Source organism: Chiloscyllium plagiosum, chromosome 13 (assembly GCF_004010195.1).
Source record: "Chiloscyllium plagiosum isolate BGI_BamShark_2017 chromosome 13, ASM401019v2, whole genome shotgun sequence".
Taxonomy (NCBI): domain Eukaryota; kingdom Metazoa; phylum Chordata; class Chondrichthyes; order Orectolobiformes; family Hemiscylliidae; genus Chiloscyllium; species Chiloscyllium plagiosum.
Genome location: NC_057722.1, coordinates 75,031,951 through 75,053,713, shown reverse-complemented (window position 1 = coordinate 75,053,713; position 21,763 = coordinate 75,031,951). Strand labels below are relative to the sequence as shown.

Below are 21,763 nucleotides of genomic sequence, written 5' to 3'. Positions count from 1 at the left end.
CCAATGTCCTGTACAGCCGCAACATGACCTCCCAACTCCTGTACTCAATATTCTGACCAATAAGGAAAGCATACCAAACGCTTTCTTCACTTTTTTGGATGGTGTCAAGCTTCTTGAGTGTTGTTGGAGCTGCACATATCCAGGCAAGGGGGAGTATTCCATCACACTCCTGACTTGTGCCTTGTAGGTAGTGGATAGGCTTTTGGGAGTCAGGAGGTGAGTTATTCGCTGCAGAATTCCTAGCTTCTGACCTGCTCTTGTAGCCATTGCATTTATGTGGTGAGTCCAGTTGAGTTTCTGATCAATCATAACTCCCAGAATGTTAATAGTGGGTGATTCAGTGATGGTAACACAACTGAATGTCAAGGGCAGTGGTTAGAGTGTCTGTTATTGGTGATGATCATTGACTGGCATTTGTGTGGCACAAATCTTACTTGTCACTTGTCAACCCAAGACTGGATATTGTCCAGATATTGCTGCATTTGATCATGGACTACTTCAGTATCTGAGGAGTTATGAATGGTTCTGAACTTTGGGTAATCGTCAGTGAACATCCCCACTTCTGACTAATGATGGAGGGAAAGTCGTTCATGAAGCAGTTGAAGATGGTTGGGCGTAGGACACTACCCTGAGGAACTCCTGCAGAGATGTCCTGGAGCTGTGGCGACTGACCTCCAAAACCATGGCCATCTTCTTTGTGTCAGGTATGGCTCTAACCACCAGAGAGTTTCTCCCTGATACCCACTGATTCCAGTTTTGCCAGGACTCTGATGCCACACTTGGGCGAATGCAGCCTTGATATCAAGGGCTGTCACTCTCACCTCCCCTCTGGAATTCAGCTTCATGTTTGAACCAAGGCTGTAATGTGGTCAGGAATTGAGTGGCTCTGGCAGAACTCAAACTGGGCATCACTGAGCAGGTTATTGCTGAGCAGATGCTGCATGATAGCACTGCTGATGATATCTTCTATCATTTTACTAATGATCGAGACTAGACTTATGGAGCGGTAATAGGCCGGGTTGGATTTGTCCTTTTTATGTACAGAACATACTTGGGCAATTTTCCACATTATCAGGAAGATGCTGATGTTGTAACTGTACTGGGACAGCTTGGCTATGGGATCAGCAAGTTCTAGAGTACAAGTCTTCAGTACAATCACCGGAATGTTGTCAGGGCCCGTAGTCTTTGCAGTATCCAGTGCCTCCAACCATTTCTTGATATCATATGGAGTGAATCAAATTGGCTGAAGACATGTATCTATAATGCTGGCCCCCACCGGAGGAGGTCGAGATGGATCATCTACTTGGCACTTCTGGCTGAAGACTGCTGCAAAAGCTTTAGCCTTAACATTTGAAATGAGGTGTTGAGCTCTTCCATCATTGAGATCACTGAAGGTGGCAGTGCAGGTATACAAGGTACTAGGAAAGGGCTACGGCATGTTTGCCTTCATTGGAAGGGGCATTGAGTATAAGGAGAGGCAGGTTACGCTGCAGCTTTATCGAACTTTAGTTAGGCCACGCCTGGAATATTGTGTACAGTTCTGGTCACCACACTACCAGAAGGATGTAGATGCTTTAGAGAGGATACAGAAAAGATTTACCAGGATATTGTCTGGTATGGGAGATTTTAGCTATGAAGAAAGATTGGATAGATTGGGTTTGTTTTTACTGGAACACAAGAGATTGAGGGGCGACCTGATAGAGGTTTATAAGATTGTGAACAGCATGGAGAGAATGGAAAGTATGAGGCTTTTTCCCAGGGTGGAGGGTCAATTAATAGGGGACACAGGTTCAAGGTGTGGGTGGTGGGGCATTTAAAAGAGATGTGCGAGGCAAGGTTTTCACACAAAGGGTGGTGAGTGCCTGGAACATGCTGCCAGAGGTAGTGGTGGAAGCAGACACAATGGCAGCATTCAAAAAATATCTGGATGAATATGTGAATAGGAAGGGAATAGAGGGATACAGATCCTGTAAGTGAAGACAGTTTTAGTAAGGAAAGGAAAAATGTGTCGGTATGGGCTTAGAGGGCCGAAGGGTCTGCTCCTTTGCTGTATTGTTCTTTGTTTGAAGCTAAACTTTGAAACTAAACTGAAACACAATTACAGGTAGTAAATTACCTCATTGCTGCTTTTTCCTTGGCTTGTTCTCTCTCTTGTACACTGCCAAAGGGAAGGTGAGGAGAGATATCAATCATTTGCTGAGCCACTTTCAAACGCATCTCATCCTCTTCTTTCAAGAGAAACTCAAACAAGTCGCGATATTGTTTACAGCAGAAGAGCTGCCAAGAGAAAAGAAACACATTATTAAAGGTTTATAAAGAAATGTAGAAAACAGGATCAGGAGTAGGCCATTCAGCCCTTTGAACCTATTCTGCCATTCGACTCAATACCCTTTGGCTGCTTTCTCTCCATACTCTTTGATTGTTTTAGCCCTAAAAAAGTATATTTAATAGCTGTAATAATATAACTATTTTAGTTAATATTAATGACCTATATTAGTTAATATTACGAGATTTAAAATAAGAACTGGAAAAACTGCGGATGCTGTAAATCAGAAACAAAACCAGAAGTTGCTAGAAATGTTCAGCAGGTCTGGCAGCACCTATGGAGAGAAATCAGAGTTGAGTGACCCTTCCTCAGAAATGTTAACTCTGATTTCTCTCCACAGATGCTGCCAGACCTGCTGAGCTTTTCCAGCATTTTCTAGATTTAAATACGGTTATGAAACAAAGAATGGTGGAGATCCGAAACAAACAAAAGCAGAAATCACTGAAGAAATGGTAGAGAGAGAAACAGAGTCAACGTTTCGAGTCCTGTGATCCTTCTGCAGAACTGAAGAACTGACTCAGAGTGGAAGGACTGTGGATGTGTACACATGGGGTTCCCCAAGTTTCTTTCGAGATCTGAGTCGCTTTATTTAAAGGAGTAGCGAGGCAACAGGCGTGGCTGCATCAACGAGGAAAATAAACCTGAGGAATGTGTGTCATCCAAGACAATGTTCACATTTCCCCTGAAGACAGATGCTGAGAGATGCCTGAATAAAGCCATCAGTCTGTCCTGAAGCTTAACCCAATAGATTAAGCAGTTAATCGAGGCAGGGGGATTTAAAAAAAAATTATTGTCACATATATTTTACAGTAACAGTACAATAAAATACATTCATTTGTCACCACAATATGGTGCCATTTGAATAATTTAAGAATAAGGAAGAAAAGATCTAGCTTGAAGAGAGAGACGGGGTGAGGAGCAATGAGAGCGGATGATGTTTTGTCAAACTTAAACAGAATTGAGAAGTAAGGAGGAGAGTGGAGGGAATTCTGAAGAATAGGGTGTCTGGAAAAGTGGGAATACTGACACACAAGAGATCTAGGAGAGTTTGGAGGGTGTTATTAACACAACAGAGATAGGGAAACGCAAGATCTTGATGGATATTGAAATGCCAAGGCAAGAATTTTTAAATGTTTGGCTCTGAGAGTCCGGGAAGCAAACTAAGATAGCAAGGATTATGCTGGAGAGTGCATTATAAAATAAAAGAACATGAGTAGCAGCAGCATAAGTGGATCATTTGAAACCTGTAGCCCATTCAGTAAGATCAGGGCTAATGTTCTAACCCAATTCCATATTCCTGGGCTATCATCATATTCCTTAATTTCCTTCGTAGCCAAAAACCTTTTCACCTTTACCTAATTATACTCAACAAATGGGCATCGGCAGCTGAGGGAGAGCTCTGAGCAAACATTTTTGCCTTCTTGGTCTCAAATAGCTGGCCCATAATTTGAGACAGCGACTCCTGGTTTCTAGACTTATCAGCCACAGGAAACATTACCCCAGCATCTACCCCGTCCAGCCCTTTTAGAATTTTGTACACTTCAATGTGATTACCTCGATGCTGCCTTGATTCCAGTGGCAAATGATCAGAATTTCAGATGAACTGGAAGTTACGGAAGATGAAAAGAGAAACCAATTGGTTTAGCTGGGAGGTGGCCTCTTCATCACTGACACATATTGGCAGCAATGTCTTCTAAATGCTTTACAGCAACTCCCCAAGGCTCCTTCGACAGTACCTTCCAATGACATTGGAACACCATGACCTGCAAATTCCCCTCCAATCCAATTTGGAGCAATAATGATGTTCATTCACTGTTGCTGGGTCAAAATCCAGAATTCCTTCCTAATGGCACTGTGGATGAACCTACACCAACCAATACTTCAAGAACCTGGCTCACCACTGCCTCCTGAATATGCTATAAAAACTACCAATGACATTCAGAGGCTGCGATTTTTGAGAGGACTTGTAGCTCAGGTTGAGGTTCAGGTTGTAGGTTTGCTCACTGAGCTGGTAGGTTTGTTTTGAGATGTTTAGTCACCATGCTAAGTAACATCATCAGTGAAGTGCTGGCGTTCTGTCCCACTTTCGATTTATGTGTCTTGGTTTCTTAAGGTGGGTGATATCAATTGCTGTTCTTTTTCTCAGAGGTTGGTAAATGGGGTCCAAATCAATGTGTTTATTGATAGAGTTCCGGTTTGAATGCCAGAAATACCCTGCAAGAACTGCCACAAAGACTACATTGGACAGACCGGCAAGAAACTAACCACCTGGATACATGAGCACCAACTAGCTACCAAAAGACATGACCATCTATTCCTGGTAGCTGAAAATGTGTTGCTGGAAAAGCGCAGCAGGCCAGGCAGCATCCAAGGAGCAGGAGAATCGACATTTCAGGCATGAGCCCTTCTTCAGGAATTCACCTTCTTCAGTCCTCACTTTCTCCTCATCTATTCCTGGTATCCTTACACACAGATGAAGAAGGACACCACTTCGACTGGGCTAAACAGAGATGCACCCAGGAATTCCAAGAGGCCTGGTATTGAAACTGAAACTTCATCAATAAACACGTTGATTTGGATCCCATTTCCCAACCTCTGAGAAAAAGAACCAGAAAATGTTACCACCCACCTTAACAGACCAAGACACACAAATAGGATGCCGGACGGAACACCAGCACATCACCAGAGGCTCACTGATGATGTTACCTAGCATGGTGACAAAATGTCTGAGAATAAACCTACCAGCTCAGCTAGCAAACTTACAACCCGAACGTTCAGAGGCCACGAGTGAATTAAAAAGGCAAAGTCACTTTTGGAAATGACTAGGACTAGCACCAGGATCAGTTAGATTTATGACATTCAATGTAAAACCTCACACAAGAAGAATGGTTACATAGATTCAGAGTCAGCAAGAAACATTGAACTTAAATTATTGCATTTGATAGATCACCAACAAAAGATCTCGCAGAAATAGATGAAAAGTAGGGAAAGCATAAGACTGAATGTACTTACAGTTTCAAATGGCTCTGTTCCCAGTTGTTTGGGAGTAGGTAAGGGCTTCAAGTTTTTGCCACAAAATTGGCACAAATCAAATCCGACTGATACCTAGAGAAGAAATCGCAGTGGTCAGTTCTAACTTGTACACAGCATGCTGAAGTCTGTAACTGACACAGCTACAGCTGTGTGAGGGTAATGGAGAGGAACTCTGCTGCTTTGTACAATACAGTGCCTGGACTTGGTCTGAGAATGAAGGAGCAAGAGGAAGAACTCATTTGGCCTCTCATTCCCATGGCATGTCTCTAAAAGAATTATCCAGCCTGACCCACTCCCTGTTCTTTCCATGTTGCTCCTTCATATTTTTAATATTAATCTAATTCTCTTTTGGAAGTGCTTTTTTATAGAATTGCTACTGTGTGAAAGCAGGTCATTCAGCCCATCGAGTCCACACCAGCCCTCCAAATAGCATCTTACCCAGACCCACCCCCTACCACCCCTATCCCTGTAACCCTGCATTTCCCATGGCCAGTTCAGCTGACCTGCACAGCTTTGGACTGTGGGAGGAAACTGGAGCACCCGGAGGAAACCCACGCAGACACAGGGAGAATGTGCAAATTCCACACAGGCAGTCGCCCGAGGGTAGGAATCGAAGCTGGGTTTCTTTTAAAATCTGCTTCCCTTCAGGAAATGCACTCCAGTTCATCGTAACTGGATTTTAAATCCATTCCTCAGGTCACCAACTATCAGTTTCTTCTTAGTTACTCTAAATAAATCAGAAAGCAATGTAGCAATCATAGCAAAATCTCTGTTTTCCTCAGAAACGTATACTGGTTATCAGCCTATAGACAAAGGAGGGAGTATGGGCAAGATGGAGGATACATCACCTTGGACTGCCATCTCAAAGTGACTTGCTCTGAAATCAGCATTGCCTGGAAATGTGGTATCTATACATTATTATCTTGTCATGAACCTGCAGCATGAAGATTAAATGTAAAAACAAAGCCGTGTCTCATTATAGGGATTGTCGAGTCCTATGGCACCAAAAGTAGCCTGTTGTGCTTGAGCTGCCTTTTTAAAATAGCCTTTGCACATGGTGCTATAACCACACTCTTTGTCCGTAATCCTGCAGGTTCCTGATCCTCACATACATTCATTTAGTGTGTCAGTTCCTGATATGGTTCCTTGGGTTAAATACCACTGTCTGTATGATAACAGTCTGAATATTCCCTATATGTTTGTCCTTATAACATATGCCAGGAATACTGAGTTCTTGTTGAGACAGATGTCTTGAAGTTTATTAACAACATAAATGCTTTACACTGCTGTAAGAACTCGGACATGCACATCACCTTGGTTCTATGCTTACTGTTGTTAAGAAAACACTAAGTGATTGCATCATCATTCATGGTCAGCTGATTGACTGACTATACACTTTCCTGTGACTGCTGAAGATGGGAGAGAGATCTCTATACTGGAACCTCATATGGCGCGATATCATCTAATCATCTTAAATGAACACCGCCTGCCTGGAATCTATGCAATAATACAACAGCTCTTTCAATTGGAGCATTCCAGATCTCTAGTTAGTCACGCACTCAGCAAAAGGAAGTTTTTGTACCCCAAGTGCTTCAAAACTTCTCATGGTCTTGAAAACCTCAGCTCTTACCCATCTTCGTTCAGAGGGGAACAGTCCAAACCTTTCCAACCTGTCCTCATAACTGAAGTCTTTCATCCTGGCAAAAACCTCAGGAAACCGCCTCCCTCTGTATCTTTTCCAAAGGTTTGATATATTTTCTGGAGTATGGGACCCAGGATCATCTGCCATTTTTCTGCTGAGGCCAAATCAGTAATTTATAAACTTAGAGAATGATCTCTTTCTTAATCTTACATTCTCTGCCTGAAGGTCAGTCCAATCCATATTATGATAATCTTCACCATGGGCAGGAATATCACAATAATCTCTACCATGGGCAAGGCCATGAAGCAGGTCCCTAAACCACCCTATCAGGGACAGGGGCTAGAGCCATAGAGATGTACAGCATGGAAACAGACCCTTCGTCCAACCTGTCCAGGCCAATCAGATATCCTAATCTAATCTAGTCCCATTTGCCTGCACTTGGCCCCTATCCCTCTAAATCCTTCCTATTCATATACCCATCCAGATGCCTTTTAAATGTTCTAATTGTACCAGCCTCCACCATTTTCTCTAGCAGCTCATTCCATACGTGCACCACCCTCTGTGTGAGAAAGTTTCTCTTTACGTCCCTTTTAATTTTTTTCCCCTCTTATCCTCAACCTATGCCCTCTAGTTCTGGATTCCCCCACCCAGGGAAAAGACCTTGCCTATACTAAAGGCCGTCCTGTTGGTATTGATCAAATCCACATTCACCATCCAACCAACTAGCAACCCAAGGAGTCTGAGTTGTTGTAGCAACATACACCTTTACTGTGGTAGTCCTGTAGCTATGGGTAGTAATGGTAGATGGTAGAGGCTCCAATCTCTCTCTTACTCTTATAGCCTGTCACGAATGCATATTGAAAGGACTGACAATACTTGACCTCTATGATGACATTATGAACACATCTTCTTTGGATTACTGAATCCCAGCATGGGACTTGAACCTGGAGCCTCTGGCTCAGATACAGGTCTATTGATCACGATGTGACAAGACCTCCTCCTCTCTTAATAACCCCAAATACTTCTGCGATTTGCCTTGTCACCTTTGTTTTGTATATACACAAACAAATATCCACATGTTTCAAAATAATAGCATTTATAACATACTGCCTTTCTATGGTTTTGCTCCCAAAGTCACTTTGCACCTCTCTGGGTTGAAATCTATCTGCTGAGCCTCTGCCCACTGAATCCTTCTGAATCCAATAATTATCCTCTTGTAACATCTTATCCATTGTTTCTCCCTCCACAGATGCTGCCAGACCCCTTGAGTAATTGAAACTTTTTGTCTTTTTATTTGAGTTTTACAGCATCAACAGTCATTTGCTTTTCCATTAGTAGATACCTTGATGGGAAGTTAATTGATATCTTGGGATTAGCATGTGTGACACCAGCGTTTTCCTCTGCAATGATGAGATATATGTGTTACCATCGCTGAAACCCCCACTATCAACATCCTGGGGGTTAACATTGACCAGACACTCACCTGGACTCACCACAAAACAAGAGGTCTGAGGCTAGGAATACTGTGCCAGGTAACTCAACTCCTGACTTCCCAAAGCCCATCCACCAGGTACAAGGCACGAGTCAGGAGTGTGTTGGAATACTTGCCTGGATGAGTGCAGCCCCAACAACACTCAACAAAGAAACTTGACACTACCCAGGACAAAACAGCCCGCTTGATTGACACCACATCCACAAACATCCACTCCCTCCACCCCCAACACTCAGTAGCAGCAGTGTATACTATCTACAAAATGCACTGCAGAAATTCACCAAAGATCTTTAGACAGCACCCTTCAAACCCACGACCACATCCACTCAGCAAGACAATGTCAGCAGATACATGGGAGTACCACCACCTGCAAGTTCTACTCCAAGCCACTCACCATCCTGACTTGGAAATATCGCCGTTCCTTCACTGTAACTGGTTCAGAATCCTGGAATTCCCTCCCTCGGGCCATTGTGGGTTGAGCCACAGCATATGGATGGCAGCAGTTCAAAAGAGCAGCTCATCACCACCTTCTCAAGGGCAACTAGGGATGGGCAATAAATGCTGACCCAGCCAATGACACCCACATGCCACAATTGAATTTTAAAAAATTTACACAATGAGTTAATTCGTTAATCCAGCTCTTGCTGGATAAGAGACATTGCATTGCATTAGGATCCTGTACCTACCACAGACTTTCTGAACTGGTTCCACCCAAGGTGACTGGAAGCTTTTGAAAGATATGAATCCTCAACCTAAAGGAAGGAAGATGTTTGCGTCAGTAGTGATAGAGATGTACAATAACAAAAACACACTGTTTTCCTGTTACCTACTGTGCTGAGAAGGAATCAAGAGGCATTTCGCAGCGTGGAAGACCCAGTGGAAATTTAAAACTCTGCCCCCTGCAGGTACAGACACCAGGGGTCAATGGATAGATTTTTAATAAGAAAGGTGAGTTATGGACCAGGCCAGACACCCTCAAAATGCTTTAAGAAGGTAACCCAGAACCTAACTTTTTATTTTCTTTTAGGTAGGTGTAGAGTGAATATTCCAGGAGTGATGCAGCTGGTCAAACCACACAGCTTTAAACAAAACAGAATTTATTTAAACGTTACGGATGAAACACAAACAAAGGAAAACAGAATTTAGAATAACAACATATTAAGTAAGCCATAGGACGCAATATTGCAACTTAACAAAGCTGTTCCCATCCCTGCAACATCCTATAAACACACCCCTTGGCAAAACGCAAATTCAAACACAGGTTCTCTCAGGCAGGCAAGTTTTCAGGGAGGAGGTTCAGGCAAGACTTCTGTTGAAACATGGAACCTCTTTTCACTGCAGCTGCTTCTCGCGGTCCCCCACTGCCTGCTAAAACTAAACCAGACTATAGAAAAAAAACAGAACTGGGAGAACTGGCCACTCCCCTGCTATTGTTCAAAGTATGGATCAGTGGTTCAAAGTAACTATTTCTAGACAAATCAGCACCTCTACCTTTATGATCCCTCTTGAAAAGTACCAAGGACAACATAATCTTGTTAAAGGGGCAGCATCGTCACAGATGTCAAGGGATAGGGAGCAAAGAAAGGGGTAAAATAGAGTTGAACTAAAATTCAAATTGCTGCTTTGAGAATTTCCTGTTTCAAGTCAAAATTGAGTTGAAAACCATTTGGGTTGGAGAAAAAGAGGAGACCAGAGAAATGAGGAAAGAAAATTAGGAGGTGAAGAAAGCAAAGAAGGAATAGAAGGGATGGGGTAAAGAGTGCAGACTGATGCAGCACAATGGGATTTTGGATAAAGAACAAAGAACAAAGAAAATTTACAATCCAGGAACAGGCCCTTCAGTGCTTTAAGCCTGAGCCAATCCAAATCCACTGTCTAAACCTGTTGGTCAATTCCTAAGCATCTGTATCCCTCTACTCCCCACCTATTCATGCATCTGTCCAGACACATCTTAAATGAATCTACTGTGCCTGCCTCTACCACTTCTGCTGGCAACGCGTTCCAGACACCCACCACCCAAGTACTTGTAGTGTGTATCTCCCTTAAACTTATCACTATGACCTCTCACCTTGAAAGTGTGACCTCTCATTATTGAATCATTGGGAAAAAGCTTATTTCTATTCACTCTGTCTATACCCTTCATGATTTTGTAAACCTCAATCAGGTCCCCCCCAATCTCCTTTTTTCTAGTGAAGACAAACCTAACCTACTCAAGCTGTCTTCATAGCTAGCACCCTCCATACCAGATAATATCTTCGTAAACCTTCTCTGCACCCTCTCCAAAGTGTCCACATCCTTTTGGTAATGTGGCGACCAGAACTGTACACAGTATTCTAAATGGGGCTGAACCAATGTCCTGTACAATTTTAACATGACCTGCCAGTTCTTATACTCTATACCCCATCTGATGAAGGCAAGCACACCCTATGCCTTCTTGACTACTCTATCCACCTGTGCAGCAACCTTCAGGGTACAATGGACTGGAACTCCCAGATCTCTCTGCCCATCAACTTTACCCAAGGTTCTTCCGTTCATTGTATAATTCGCTCTAGAATTAGATTTGCCTAATGCATCACCTCACATTTGTATGGATTGAACTCCATCTGCCACTTCTCTGCCCAACTCTCCAGTCTATCTATATCCTCCCGTATTCTACTCCACCAATCTTTGTGTCACCTGCAAACTTGCTGATCATACCAACAGTGCCCTCTTCTAGATCATTTATGTATATTACAAACAACAGTGGCCCCAACACCCTGCACATCATGTGACTTCACTTTATCCATTAGTTTACTATGGGGAACCTTATCAAACAGGTCAGGCAGCATCCAAGGAAAGAAGGGCTTATGCCCGAAACGTCGATTCTCCTGTTCCTTGGATGCTGCCTGACCTGTGCGCTTTTCCAGCAACACATTTTCAGCTCTGATCTCCAGCATCTGCAGCCCTCACTTTCTCTCAACCTTATCAAACACCTTACTAAAGTCCATGTATATGACATCAACAGCATCTTCCTTCATCTATCAAATTGGTCACTTCCTCAAAGAACTCTATTAAATTGGTAAGGCACGATCTCCCCCACACAAAACCATGTTGCCTATCACTGATAAGCCCATTCTCTTCTAAATATAAATAGATCATATCCCATAGTACCTTCTCCAGCAACCTTCCCACCACTGACATTAGGCTCACTGGTCTGTAATTACCCAAAGTATCTCTACTATCCTTCTTGTACAGGGGCACAACATGAGCAACCCTCCAGTCCTCCGGCACCTCACCTGTATTTAAGGATGCCACAAAGATATCTGTCAGGGCCCCAGCTATTTCCTCTCTCTCCTCCCTCAGCAACCTGGGATAGATTCCATCCAGTCCTGGGGATTTGTCCACCCCAATAACCTCTAGCCTACCCAACACATCTTCCCTACTTATGTCAATGTGATCAAACTTCAACCTCTAATCTCAATATTCATCATGTTCCTCTCCTCAGTGAACACTGATGCAAAGTAATCATTCAGAGTCTCACCCATTCTCTCAGGTTCGACACACAGCTTTCCTTCCTTACCCTTCAGTAGACCAATCCTTTCTCTAGTTACCCTCTTGCTTCTTATATAAGAATAAAAGGCTTTGGGATTCTCCTTAATTCGGCTTGCTAAAGCTATTTCATGACCCCTTTTAGCCTGCTTGATTCCTCTTTTAAGACCGGTCCTACTCTTCTGATATTCCTCCAGGGTCTATTCTGTGCTGCCTAGACCTTATGTATGCTTCCCTTTTTCTCTTGGCTAATCGTACGATTTCTCCTGTCATCCACGGTTCACAAATCTTGCCTTTCCTATCCTTTGCCTTCAACGGGACATGCCTATCCTGTACTATCTTTCACCTATCTTTGAAAGCATCCCAAATATCAAATGTGGACTTCCCTTCAAATAGCTGTGTCCAACCCACATTCCCCAACTCCTGCCTAATTTTGATATAACTGGCCTGGGTCCAGTTTAGTACTCTTCCCTTAGGACCACTCTCATCTTTGTCCACGAGTATTCTAAAACTTACAGAATTATGGTCACTGTTCCCAAAGAAATCCCCCACTGCAACTTCTACCACCTGGCCTGGCTCATTCCCCAACACCAGGTCCAATATGATACTTGTGCATAAATCACAAAAAGCTGACATCCAAGTTCAACAAGTAGTAGAGAAGGCAAATACACTGTTGGCCGTTAATTCAAAGGGAATGGAGTATAAAATGGGTAAGTCTTGCTCAAACTATAAAAGACACAAGTCAGACCACAGCTGAAATACTGTGACCAGTTTTGTCCCTTTTTGTAAGGAAACACACACAGACATTGGAGACAGCCCAGAAAAGGCCTAGCCCGGGTATGGAGGGATTTATTTATGAGGGGAGGTAGAATTGGTTGAGCTTCTATTTATTAGAGTTTTGAAGAATGAGAGGTGACGTTATTGAGACACAAGCTACTTAAGGGACTTGTCAGGGTAGATCTGGAAAAGTTGCTTTCCCTTAAGGGGCTTGGACCAGAGAGTATAATTGCAGAATAAGGGGTTCCCAGTTCGGCGAAAGATGAGAAGGAATTTCTATTATCAGAGGGCAGTGATTTTTTTGCCACAGCGTGCTGCTGAGGCTGGGGCATTAGGGCCAAGATAGATAGATTTTTAATTAGCAAGGGAATGCAGGGTTAAGGGGATAAGGTTGAGTTGGGGATTATCACGTTAGTCATGATCTCATTGAATGCTCTGAATGGCCCACTTCTGCTCCAGAGTCGAATGGTCCTTTGGGATGATCACAAAATATTGAAATGATCAGTACAGCATTCTACAGTAAGGGTGAAAAAAGGAACTTGCTAAACATTGAACCCATGAAAGGAGGAAACAGTGAGAGATCGGAGAATACAATGAAATCAGCAAGGATTCCTCAACTCAGTACTTGATGGAGAAGAGATTTGAGGAAAAGGTAATCCATGATTTGGCAAAAGTGAGATGGAAAAGGAAATGAGATGGAATAGGAAATGAGATGATTTAACTCAGCTGAAGGAGAACAAAGGTCTGTCAGAATACTTCCAAGGATACGTTCTCAGGATAAGGGGTAGGCCTTTTAGACTGAGATGAGGAGAAACTCCATCACCCAGACAGTGTGGAAGTCTCTGCCACTGAAAGCAGTTGAGGCCAAAACACTGAATGTTTTCAGGAAGGAGATTGGTATAGTTCGTTGAGCTAAAGGGATAAGAGGGTATGGGGGAACAAGGTACTGAGTTGGATGATCAGCCAAAATCATATTGAATGGCGGAGGAGATTTGAAGGGCCGAGTGGCCTCCCTCTGCTCCTATTTTCTATGTTCCTAAATTCTTTGGGAAATAAGGAAATAATGGGAGCTCTTAAGAATTTGATTTCATTATTCAACATGGGAGGATTGAACAATATAACACCCATTTCAAACATGAACAGTAGTTACTACATCACAACACTATTTATATCCCTCGTGACTTCCTTTGGTGTTGTTGTGTACAGTTTAGTTATTTTAGTTACAGCTAAGTATAATAATTCCTGTCCTATCTCATACAGTTAGGCCTTTAATAAGAAACCTTGGTGATGACAGAGTTTGCTGGGTTTACTTTGCGCCCTGTGCCTCCGTCACTGGGTCCTGTGCTCACCATTGGCTTGTTGCTCCTCTTGAACTGTTCTTCAGTCATAGTATGTTCTTCTTGCATCTGTTTGGAAGTCAAGAAACAGCTTCTGTTAGTGTCATCGGAGTGATGTGTTTGCATTTGCATGGAATGCTCTTTGTACTTTGACCCAGAATGAGGAAGCAAGTGAATTCAGAGCTTACCCTTGTGCAGCCACTAGGAGGTGTATTTCAGCAACTTGTAGTTCAGACAGACTCACTTCTACTCTATAGAGGAGCATCTCAGACGTTGACCACATTAAACTGTTGGTCTGTCTGAGAATGGGGACAAAGATTGCAGAGAGAATAATGTAACCCCGACTGAATCCAAATAGTCTGGAATGTGACCCCACAGTTTGCAGTAATACACAATGACACTCCAACAAACTTTGGAATCTCCAACTTCTGAATTTAAGTGTTCAGGAGTGAAGGGAAGGGCAAGGGGTGGCATTTGGCAGGTGAGTTGGTCAAGGCTTATTGTTGAGAGGTGATGGAAAGTGGGACTCTTTTCCACATTCTACACCCTGCATCCACAACACAAGCTCTAACCCCACTCTCAGTGATGATTCCCCAACAATACATCATTGTACTGTCCCCGATTCCCAAACCAGTTGTCCTGGTGGTATCTCTGTGTGACTTTGAAAACTGGTGTGAGGGTCTAACTAAGTGCCCCACCACCTTAACATTGCACTCAGTCCTATCATCGAAGATGTAAAACAAGGGCTTTGATAAACTCAGAAACAAAGCAGGACAGCCTACTTTTTTACTTCAATCCAAATCCCTACAGCGCCCTTCTACTGTCCTTTAGGGAAGGAAACTGCCATCCTTACCTGGTCTGGTCTACATGTGACTCCAGACCCACAGCAATAGGGTTGACTGTTAACTGTCCTGTGGGCAATTAGGGATGGGCAATAAATGCTGGTCTAGCCAGCGATGCCCTCATCCCGTGAATGAATAAAAAAGATTTTACCAGACGTTTGTCATTCTCTAGTTTCTCTAGTTGTGTCATTCACTCCCTGCCGCCTGCTAGCATTCTCCCACTCCTGGTCTAATCGGGTTATTGGGGTTGGTATAATGCCTGCCCTCTGCCATTTCCGTGAGCAGCCAACAGAGGACAGGCTTGCAATCTTCAGTATTGGCCTGGAGTCTCCAGGAATTGAGCATCAATCTCTGTGCAGCCAGGAAAAATCATTGGCAAAACAACAAAGATTGATTTCTCCATCATCATTGCCTTGAACACTTCTCTTTACCTGTCAAGAGAGAAAAAAAGTAGAAAACGGGGCTCGGAGAAGGAGGCTGTTTGGCTGACAGTCAAGCAACCTCCAGTTGGGTAATGAGTCCTCTTGCTTTCCAAGTGGATGAAAAGGCTGGATGGGTTGGCCAACTATTGGCTGGAACCTGGGGGAGGTCACCTGCTGAACACTCTCTGCTCATTCCTGAAGAAGGGCCTGTGCCCGAAACGTCGAATCTCCTGTTCCCTGGATGCTGCCTGACCTACTGTGCTGTTCCAGCAATAAAGTTTCAACTTAGTGTTTTAACACTTAGCCCCATCAGCTTTCCAATGAGCAGGTGAGGCTAGAATCGTCTCCCCAGTTGCTCCCACTTACACCTCTCTTTGACCAAGGTGAGGATCTTGGACAGGAGTGATGAGCACAAACCCAATTGCACAATTTCCCAAAATAATGCTCTTGCCAGCTCAGTGCCATGTTAATTTAATTTATTAGCCTCAGGGAAGTGTGAGAGCAGCTTCTACAAACCATTATTTACAATATACCTAATGCTTAACACTAACACCTCTATGTCCCTTATGAAATGGAAGCACTGTTTGCATTTTCAAATAGCTTGACAAATGCACAGATTTAAAACATCAACATGGGAACCCTTAAGGACCCCATCCTGAGTTAGTAGGATAATAGCATATAGGCACTATTGACAAAAAGGCAGGAAAATTGAGGATGATCAGATTGATTGGTGGAGCAGAATCGATGGGCCAAATAGCTTGTTTCTGCTCCTACATCTTATGGTCATAGTTAGATACACTGGTTCTGGGATATGTATGATATATATATTGCTGGGATATAATGTAATGATTCATTATTGTAATAGACTGATAGAGTCACTGCTTTGCTGATATAGAGCTGAGCCAATAGTGAAACAGTTACATTCAGTATCAACATCAGAAAACATCACACTTACTAATTTGTTCTGGCTCCACTGCCAATACTCCTTAAACTCATTGATTTCCTTTAGATCTTTTAACCAAGTGTTCTTTACCTATATTGAAGACAGCAATGTGATGTTATACAGAATATACATAATAGTACACTTCTTTTGTTAAATTTCATTTTCTCTACATATTACAAATGAGACCAAGACATAGAATGAGCACTAGGGAAAGACATTGTAGATGGTCAGCCATGGTCTGTTGAACTTACGGAACAGGCTCGAGGGGCATATTGGGCTGTTACCATGTCATATGTTCCAATTCTCTCTTACTTTTAGGCCAGGACAGTATTCCTAGATTGAATAACTACTCCTTCCCAGTCCTCTCTTTCCAGAAGTTAGGAGGTAAAGAATCAGGACTCAACACACAGAACGCTGAAGAAACTCAGCAAGGCTGGCAACATCTGTGAAGAGAGAAACAGTTAACACTCAATTCTGTCCTCATTTCTGGAGAGGAGTCAGACTGGACTTGAAGTGTTAACTCTTTCTCTCTCCACAGATGCTGCCACACTCACTGAGTTTCTCCAGTGTTCTCTGAGATTTTTTCCCTCCCAGACCACATCCTTCAAATTGATTGGTCCATCATTTGAGAGTGTGGTCATGGAATGGGGTCTAAGACTCAAGTAGCAATGAACCAGTGGTTTAACAGTCCTGCAGGGGAGTCATCTTAGAATTAGAAACAGTGTGGAAGCAGGCCCTTCAGTCCATCAAGTCCACACTGACCATCTGAACAACATCCCACCCAGCCCCACAACCCCCTACCCCTGCATTTCCCATGGCTAACCCACTTAGCCTGCACATCCCTGGACACTATGGGCAATTTTGCATGGCCAATGCAGCTAACCTGCACATTTTTGGACTGTGGGAGGAAACCCACGCAGACACAGGGAGAATGTGCAAACTCCACACAGAGTGCAAAAAGAGTGTCCTGGATTTGGCACAAGTGAGATGAAAAATATGCAAAGTAAAAGGAAATGAGACCATTTAGTTAAACTAAAAGAAATAAGGGTCTGTTTAAATACATCCAAGGATTTTGTGGGAAATGAGGAAAGGAATCCTGAACTACAATCCTCCCTCCTTTGTTCTTTTTACACTTGGGTAATGGTGTTCTTCAGGTTACTTATGATCCATTGTCTCTGTATCAGGGATGGAGATGCCTTTGGTACTTTGTGTACCCTGGCTATTTCCTTTATTTGGTCCAGTCCAACTTGAAGCATGCCACCAATATATTAAAAGAAGCTTCACTGGGAATTTCCCGTGGGAGTCCCAACAGCACAGAGGACTGCCAGTATGACTGGCAGACAGGAATATCTGCTGGTCTCCTATCAAAGGCCCTGGCTCAAAAAAACCCTAGATCCATGTCGATCTAAGATTGTTGGAATCTCTGCCATCACTGTCCTTAGCTCGATGTAAGTAAAAGTACATGATGTGACAGCAACTCACACTCTGAGTGACCTGTAACACACCACCAACCTCTGGGAAGGCAGGCAAAAATAATTTTATTTGTGGAAGAGGTGACCTTAGCTAAAATGGGTACATTTAATTATCCTGAAAATAATTGCTTTTAAAATTTACCAAAAAAATGTAAACAAATAAATCGAGCAAATTGTCCTGTTTATTTTAGGAATCAGTTTCGTTATTTAAAATCAGGTATCTCTCAGATGACAAATTGGATTCACAGAATTTTGCAAAGGTCAATTGTAAATATTACATGACTCTAGATTCCTGTTCTTAAATACAACAAGGAGTATATTTTAAAGTACATTTTTAATTCTACATTATCTTTGAAAACATTGTTTCATTGCAGTGGGTCTTGTGGAAGGGGAGAACTTAGCTAAAATAGGCAAATTTAATTATTCTGAAAATAATTGCTTACTAAAAAAGGTAAACTAATATAGCGAGCAAATTGTCCTGTTTGCCTGAGAGAATTCAGTTATTTAAAATCAGGTATCTCTCAGATGGCAACTTCTGATTAGCAGAATTTTGTGATAATCAACTGTAAGAATTACACTACATTAGCTTCCCATTTCTAAATACAGTAAGGAACATATTTTAAAGCACAATTTTAATTCTACATTATCTTCTGAAACATTGTTTCATTGCAATGGGTCTTGGCAGATTTTGGCACAATCCAAAGGCACTTGGTGGGCAGCACGGTGGCACAGTGGTTAGCACTGCTACCTCACAGTGCCAGAGACCTGGGTTCAATTCCCGCCTCAAGTGACTGACTGTGTGGAGTTTGCATGTTCTCCCCGTGTCTGCGTGGGTTTCCTCCGGGTGCTCCAGTTTCCTCCCACAGTCCAAAAATGTGCAGGTCAGGTGAATTGGCCATGCTCAGTTGCCCATAGTGCATTAGTCAGAGGTAAATACATAGTGCATTAGTCAGGGGCTGGGTGGGATGTTGTTCAGATGGTCAGTGTGGACTTGTTGGGCTGAAGGGCCTGTTTCCACACTGTAAGTGATCTAATCTAAAAGAGTGGGGAACTTGCAAAACGAGTGGTTTTGGGAGCAATCTTCCAATGAGCTTCAAACAGAAACACAATATTAATTCTGCGAAGGTTAGAATTTCACCAGCACAATAAGGCAAGATGTATTTGAAGCGTCATGCTCACATTGGTTATACCCCATTGGTATCTATAGTTAGCACCCATGAATCCTTTGTTACCTATTGCATCCTCTGCAAGAGGGTAATGGTGTTTGATGCAGCCCAGTCAAAGGAGCAGCAACTACCAAATCTGATGGTGATGCAAATAAACCATTTAAAAGGAGTGGATACACCAAGGGCGTCAACAGGAGCACTTCTACCTTTTGCATGCTATATTACAGAAAGGTATAGAAGAGATGTCAGTCATGGCTCCGTTGTAGCATTTTCACCTCTGAGTGAAAAGGTTGTGGCTGGTTCACCACAATCTCTGCAAAGAAAAATGAGCACGACATCCAGGCTGACACTACAGTACTGAGGGAGTGCTCTCAGATGTAGGTGAACGCAATATATACTGCACTATTTCAAAAAGGAGGCCTGCATTTATATAGCATCTGTGATGATCTAAGGATATTTTGAAATGCTTAACAGCCAATGATATACATCCAAGTTGTTATAAGTTTGGAAGTATGAGAGCCAAACTCCCATAAGCAATGATACAGTAACAATCAGATCATCTGTTTCATTTGTGATGTTGATTGAGGGACACAATTGGGCAGGACACCAAGGATAACTTCCTGACTCTACTTTGAAAGAGTCATCTTGCTGCACCACCTAAAACAGCAGACATTTTTTAATTTAACGTCTTATGTAGAAGACAGTCCAACAATGCAGCAATGGGCAGGTGATAGTTTAGTGGTATTATCGCTAGACTATTAATCCAGAAACTCAGCTAATGTTCTGGGTTTGAATTCCACCATGGCAGATGGTAGAATTTGAATTCAATAATGAAAGAAAAATCTGGAATTAAGAGTCTAATGATGACCATGAAACCATGGTCAATTGTCAGGAAAAACCCACCTGGTTCACTGATATCCTTTCGGGAAGGAAATCTGCCAACCTTACCTGGTCTGGCCTACATATGACTCCAGACCCATCGCAATGAATCTTAATTGCCCTCTGGGTAATTACAGATGGGCGAACAAATGCTGGCTTAATCACCGATGCCTACATCCCGTGAGTGAATAACAAAAGTACTGCACTGGAGGATCAGCCTAGAGTTTTGTGTTCCAATTCCTACAGTGAGTTTGAACACGCAGCCTTCATGTTAGAGACTACACAACTGAAGAGAAAATGAGGTCTGCAGATGCTGGAGATCAGAGATGGAAATGTGTTGCTGGAGAAGCGCAGCAGGTCAGGCAGCATCTAGGGAACAGGAGAATCGACGTTTCGGGCATTCCTGAAGAAGGGCTAATGCCCAAAACGTCGATTCTCCTGTTCCCTAGATGCTGCCTGACCTGCTGCGCTTCTCCAGCAACACATTTCCATCACTACACAACTGAAGCAAGCAAGTTCTCCCGGTGTACAGTGTCAATGGTTATCCCTTAATAACAGCACTAAAAAGAGCAGTCTGTTTAAGGGAAGTTGATGTGTGTACATTGGCTGCTGTGTTTTCTATGACAGTGACTACATACGAGACAAATTGGATGTTAAATGCCTTGGGACATACTCGATGCATGAAAGGCAAGCTATAAAATGTATTCCTTCCTTTTGCATCTAAGAAATTATTTTCTTATATTTCATTCATCTGATAGAGTCTTGACTGCCTGGGAGATTCACAATCCTAAAGTATAAAACTTATTACGGGCTGAATAATGGAACCACAATTACCTTTGGTCTTATCGCTTTATAATCAATCGGTTGCTCTTTGGACTCTTGTTTATAAGCCAGGATAGTTGGTGGTCCAACACTGGGCAATGAGTAGATGCCAGAATCAAATAATCTTCCAGATATCTTATCATCAATAAACTTCAACAAAGAGATCATAGTTACAATCAGGGAAAAGCACAGAGACTATGGGATAAATTAACAGTATTTTGGTGAATATTATATGCATGACTTGATGTCAGTATAACTTGAGTGACTTCTCATATTGGCTATTGTGGATCAATAGTCACCTTTCCCCTATAACACAATGTACTGTGTTTTGGGGCAAGATGCAAGATCATCTCCTTGGGTCAACCATCTCAGACAATCCCAATTAAGTTAAAAATCACACAACACCAGGTTATAGTCCAACAGGTTTATTTGGAAGCACTAGCTTTCGGAGCACTGCTCCTTCATCAGGTGGTTGTGGAGAATAGGATTGTAAGACACAGAATTTATAGCAAAAGTTTACATTCGGATGTAACTGAAAGTATACATTGAAAAAGACCTGGATTGTTTGTTAAGTCTCTCATCTTTTAGAATGACCATTTTGGTTTCAGTTCTTTCATATGTAAATCGCAAATCTTTTTTTACAAGTTACATTCTCAAGTGAACTGTTGCGGCTGTACAGGACATTGGTTAGGCCACTGTTGGAATATTGCGTGCAATTCTGGTCTCCTTCCTATCGAAAAGATGTTGTGAAACTTGAAAGGGTTCAGAAAAGATCCACAAGGATGTTGCCAGAGTTGGAGGATCTGAACTACAGGGAGAGGCTGAATGGGCTGGGGCTGTTTTCCCTGGAGCGTCGGAGGTTGAGGAGTGACCTTACAGAGGTTTACAAAATTATGAGGGGCATGGATAGGGTAAATAGGGTCGGGAAGTCCAGAACTAGAGGGCATAGGTTTAGGGTGAGAGGGGAAAGATATAAAAGAGACTTAAGGGGCAACTTTTTCATGCAGAAGGTGGTATGTGTATGGAATGAGCTGCCAGAGGATGTGGTGGAGGCTGGTACAATTACAACATTTAAGAGGCAT

General features: G+C 42.7%; 1 protein-coding gene across 1 annotated transcript in view; it reads right to left on the bottom strand.

The window, feature by feature from the left end:
* LOC122556201 (glutamate-rich protein 6-like) overlaps positions 1-21,763 on the bottom strand; it is a 67,882-nt gene that overhangs the window by 19,137 nt on the left and 26,982 nt on the right. The window contains exons 5-10 of the mRNA XM_043702749.1: positions 20,694-20,831; positions 16,355-16,432; positions 14,148-14,204; positions 9,180-9,245; positions 5,339-5,431; positions 2,117-2,277 (exon numbers count right to left, since the gene is read on the bottom strand). Coding sequence (XP_043558684.1) covers positions 2,117-2,277; positions 5,339-5,431; positions 9,180-9,245; positions 14,148-14,204; positions 16,355-16,432; positions 20,694-20,831 — 593 coding nt within the window. The remainder of the gene's footprint in view (positions 1-2,116; positions 2,278-5,338; positions 5,432-9,179; positions 9,246-14,147; positions 14,205-16,354; positions 16,433-20,693; positions 20,832-21,763) is intronic.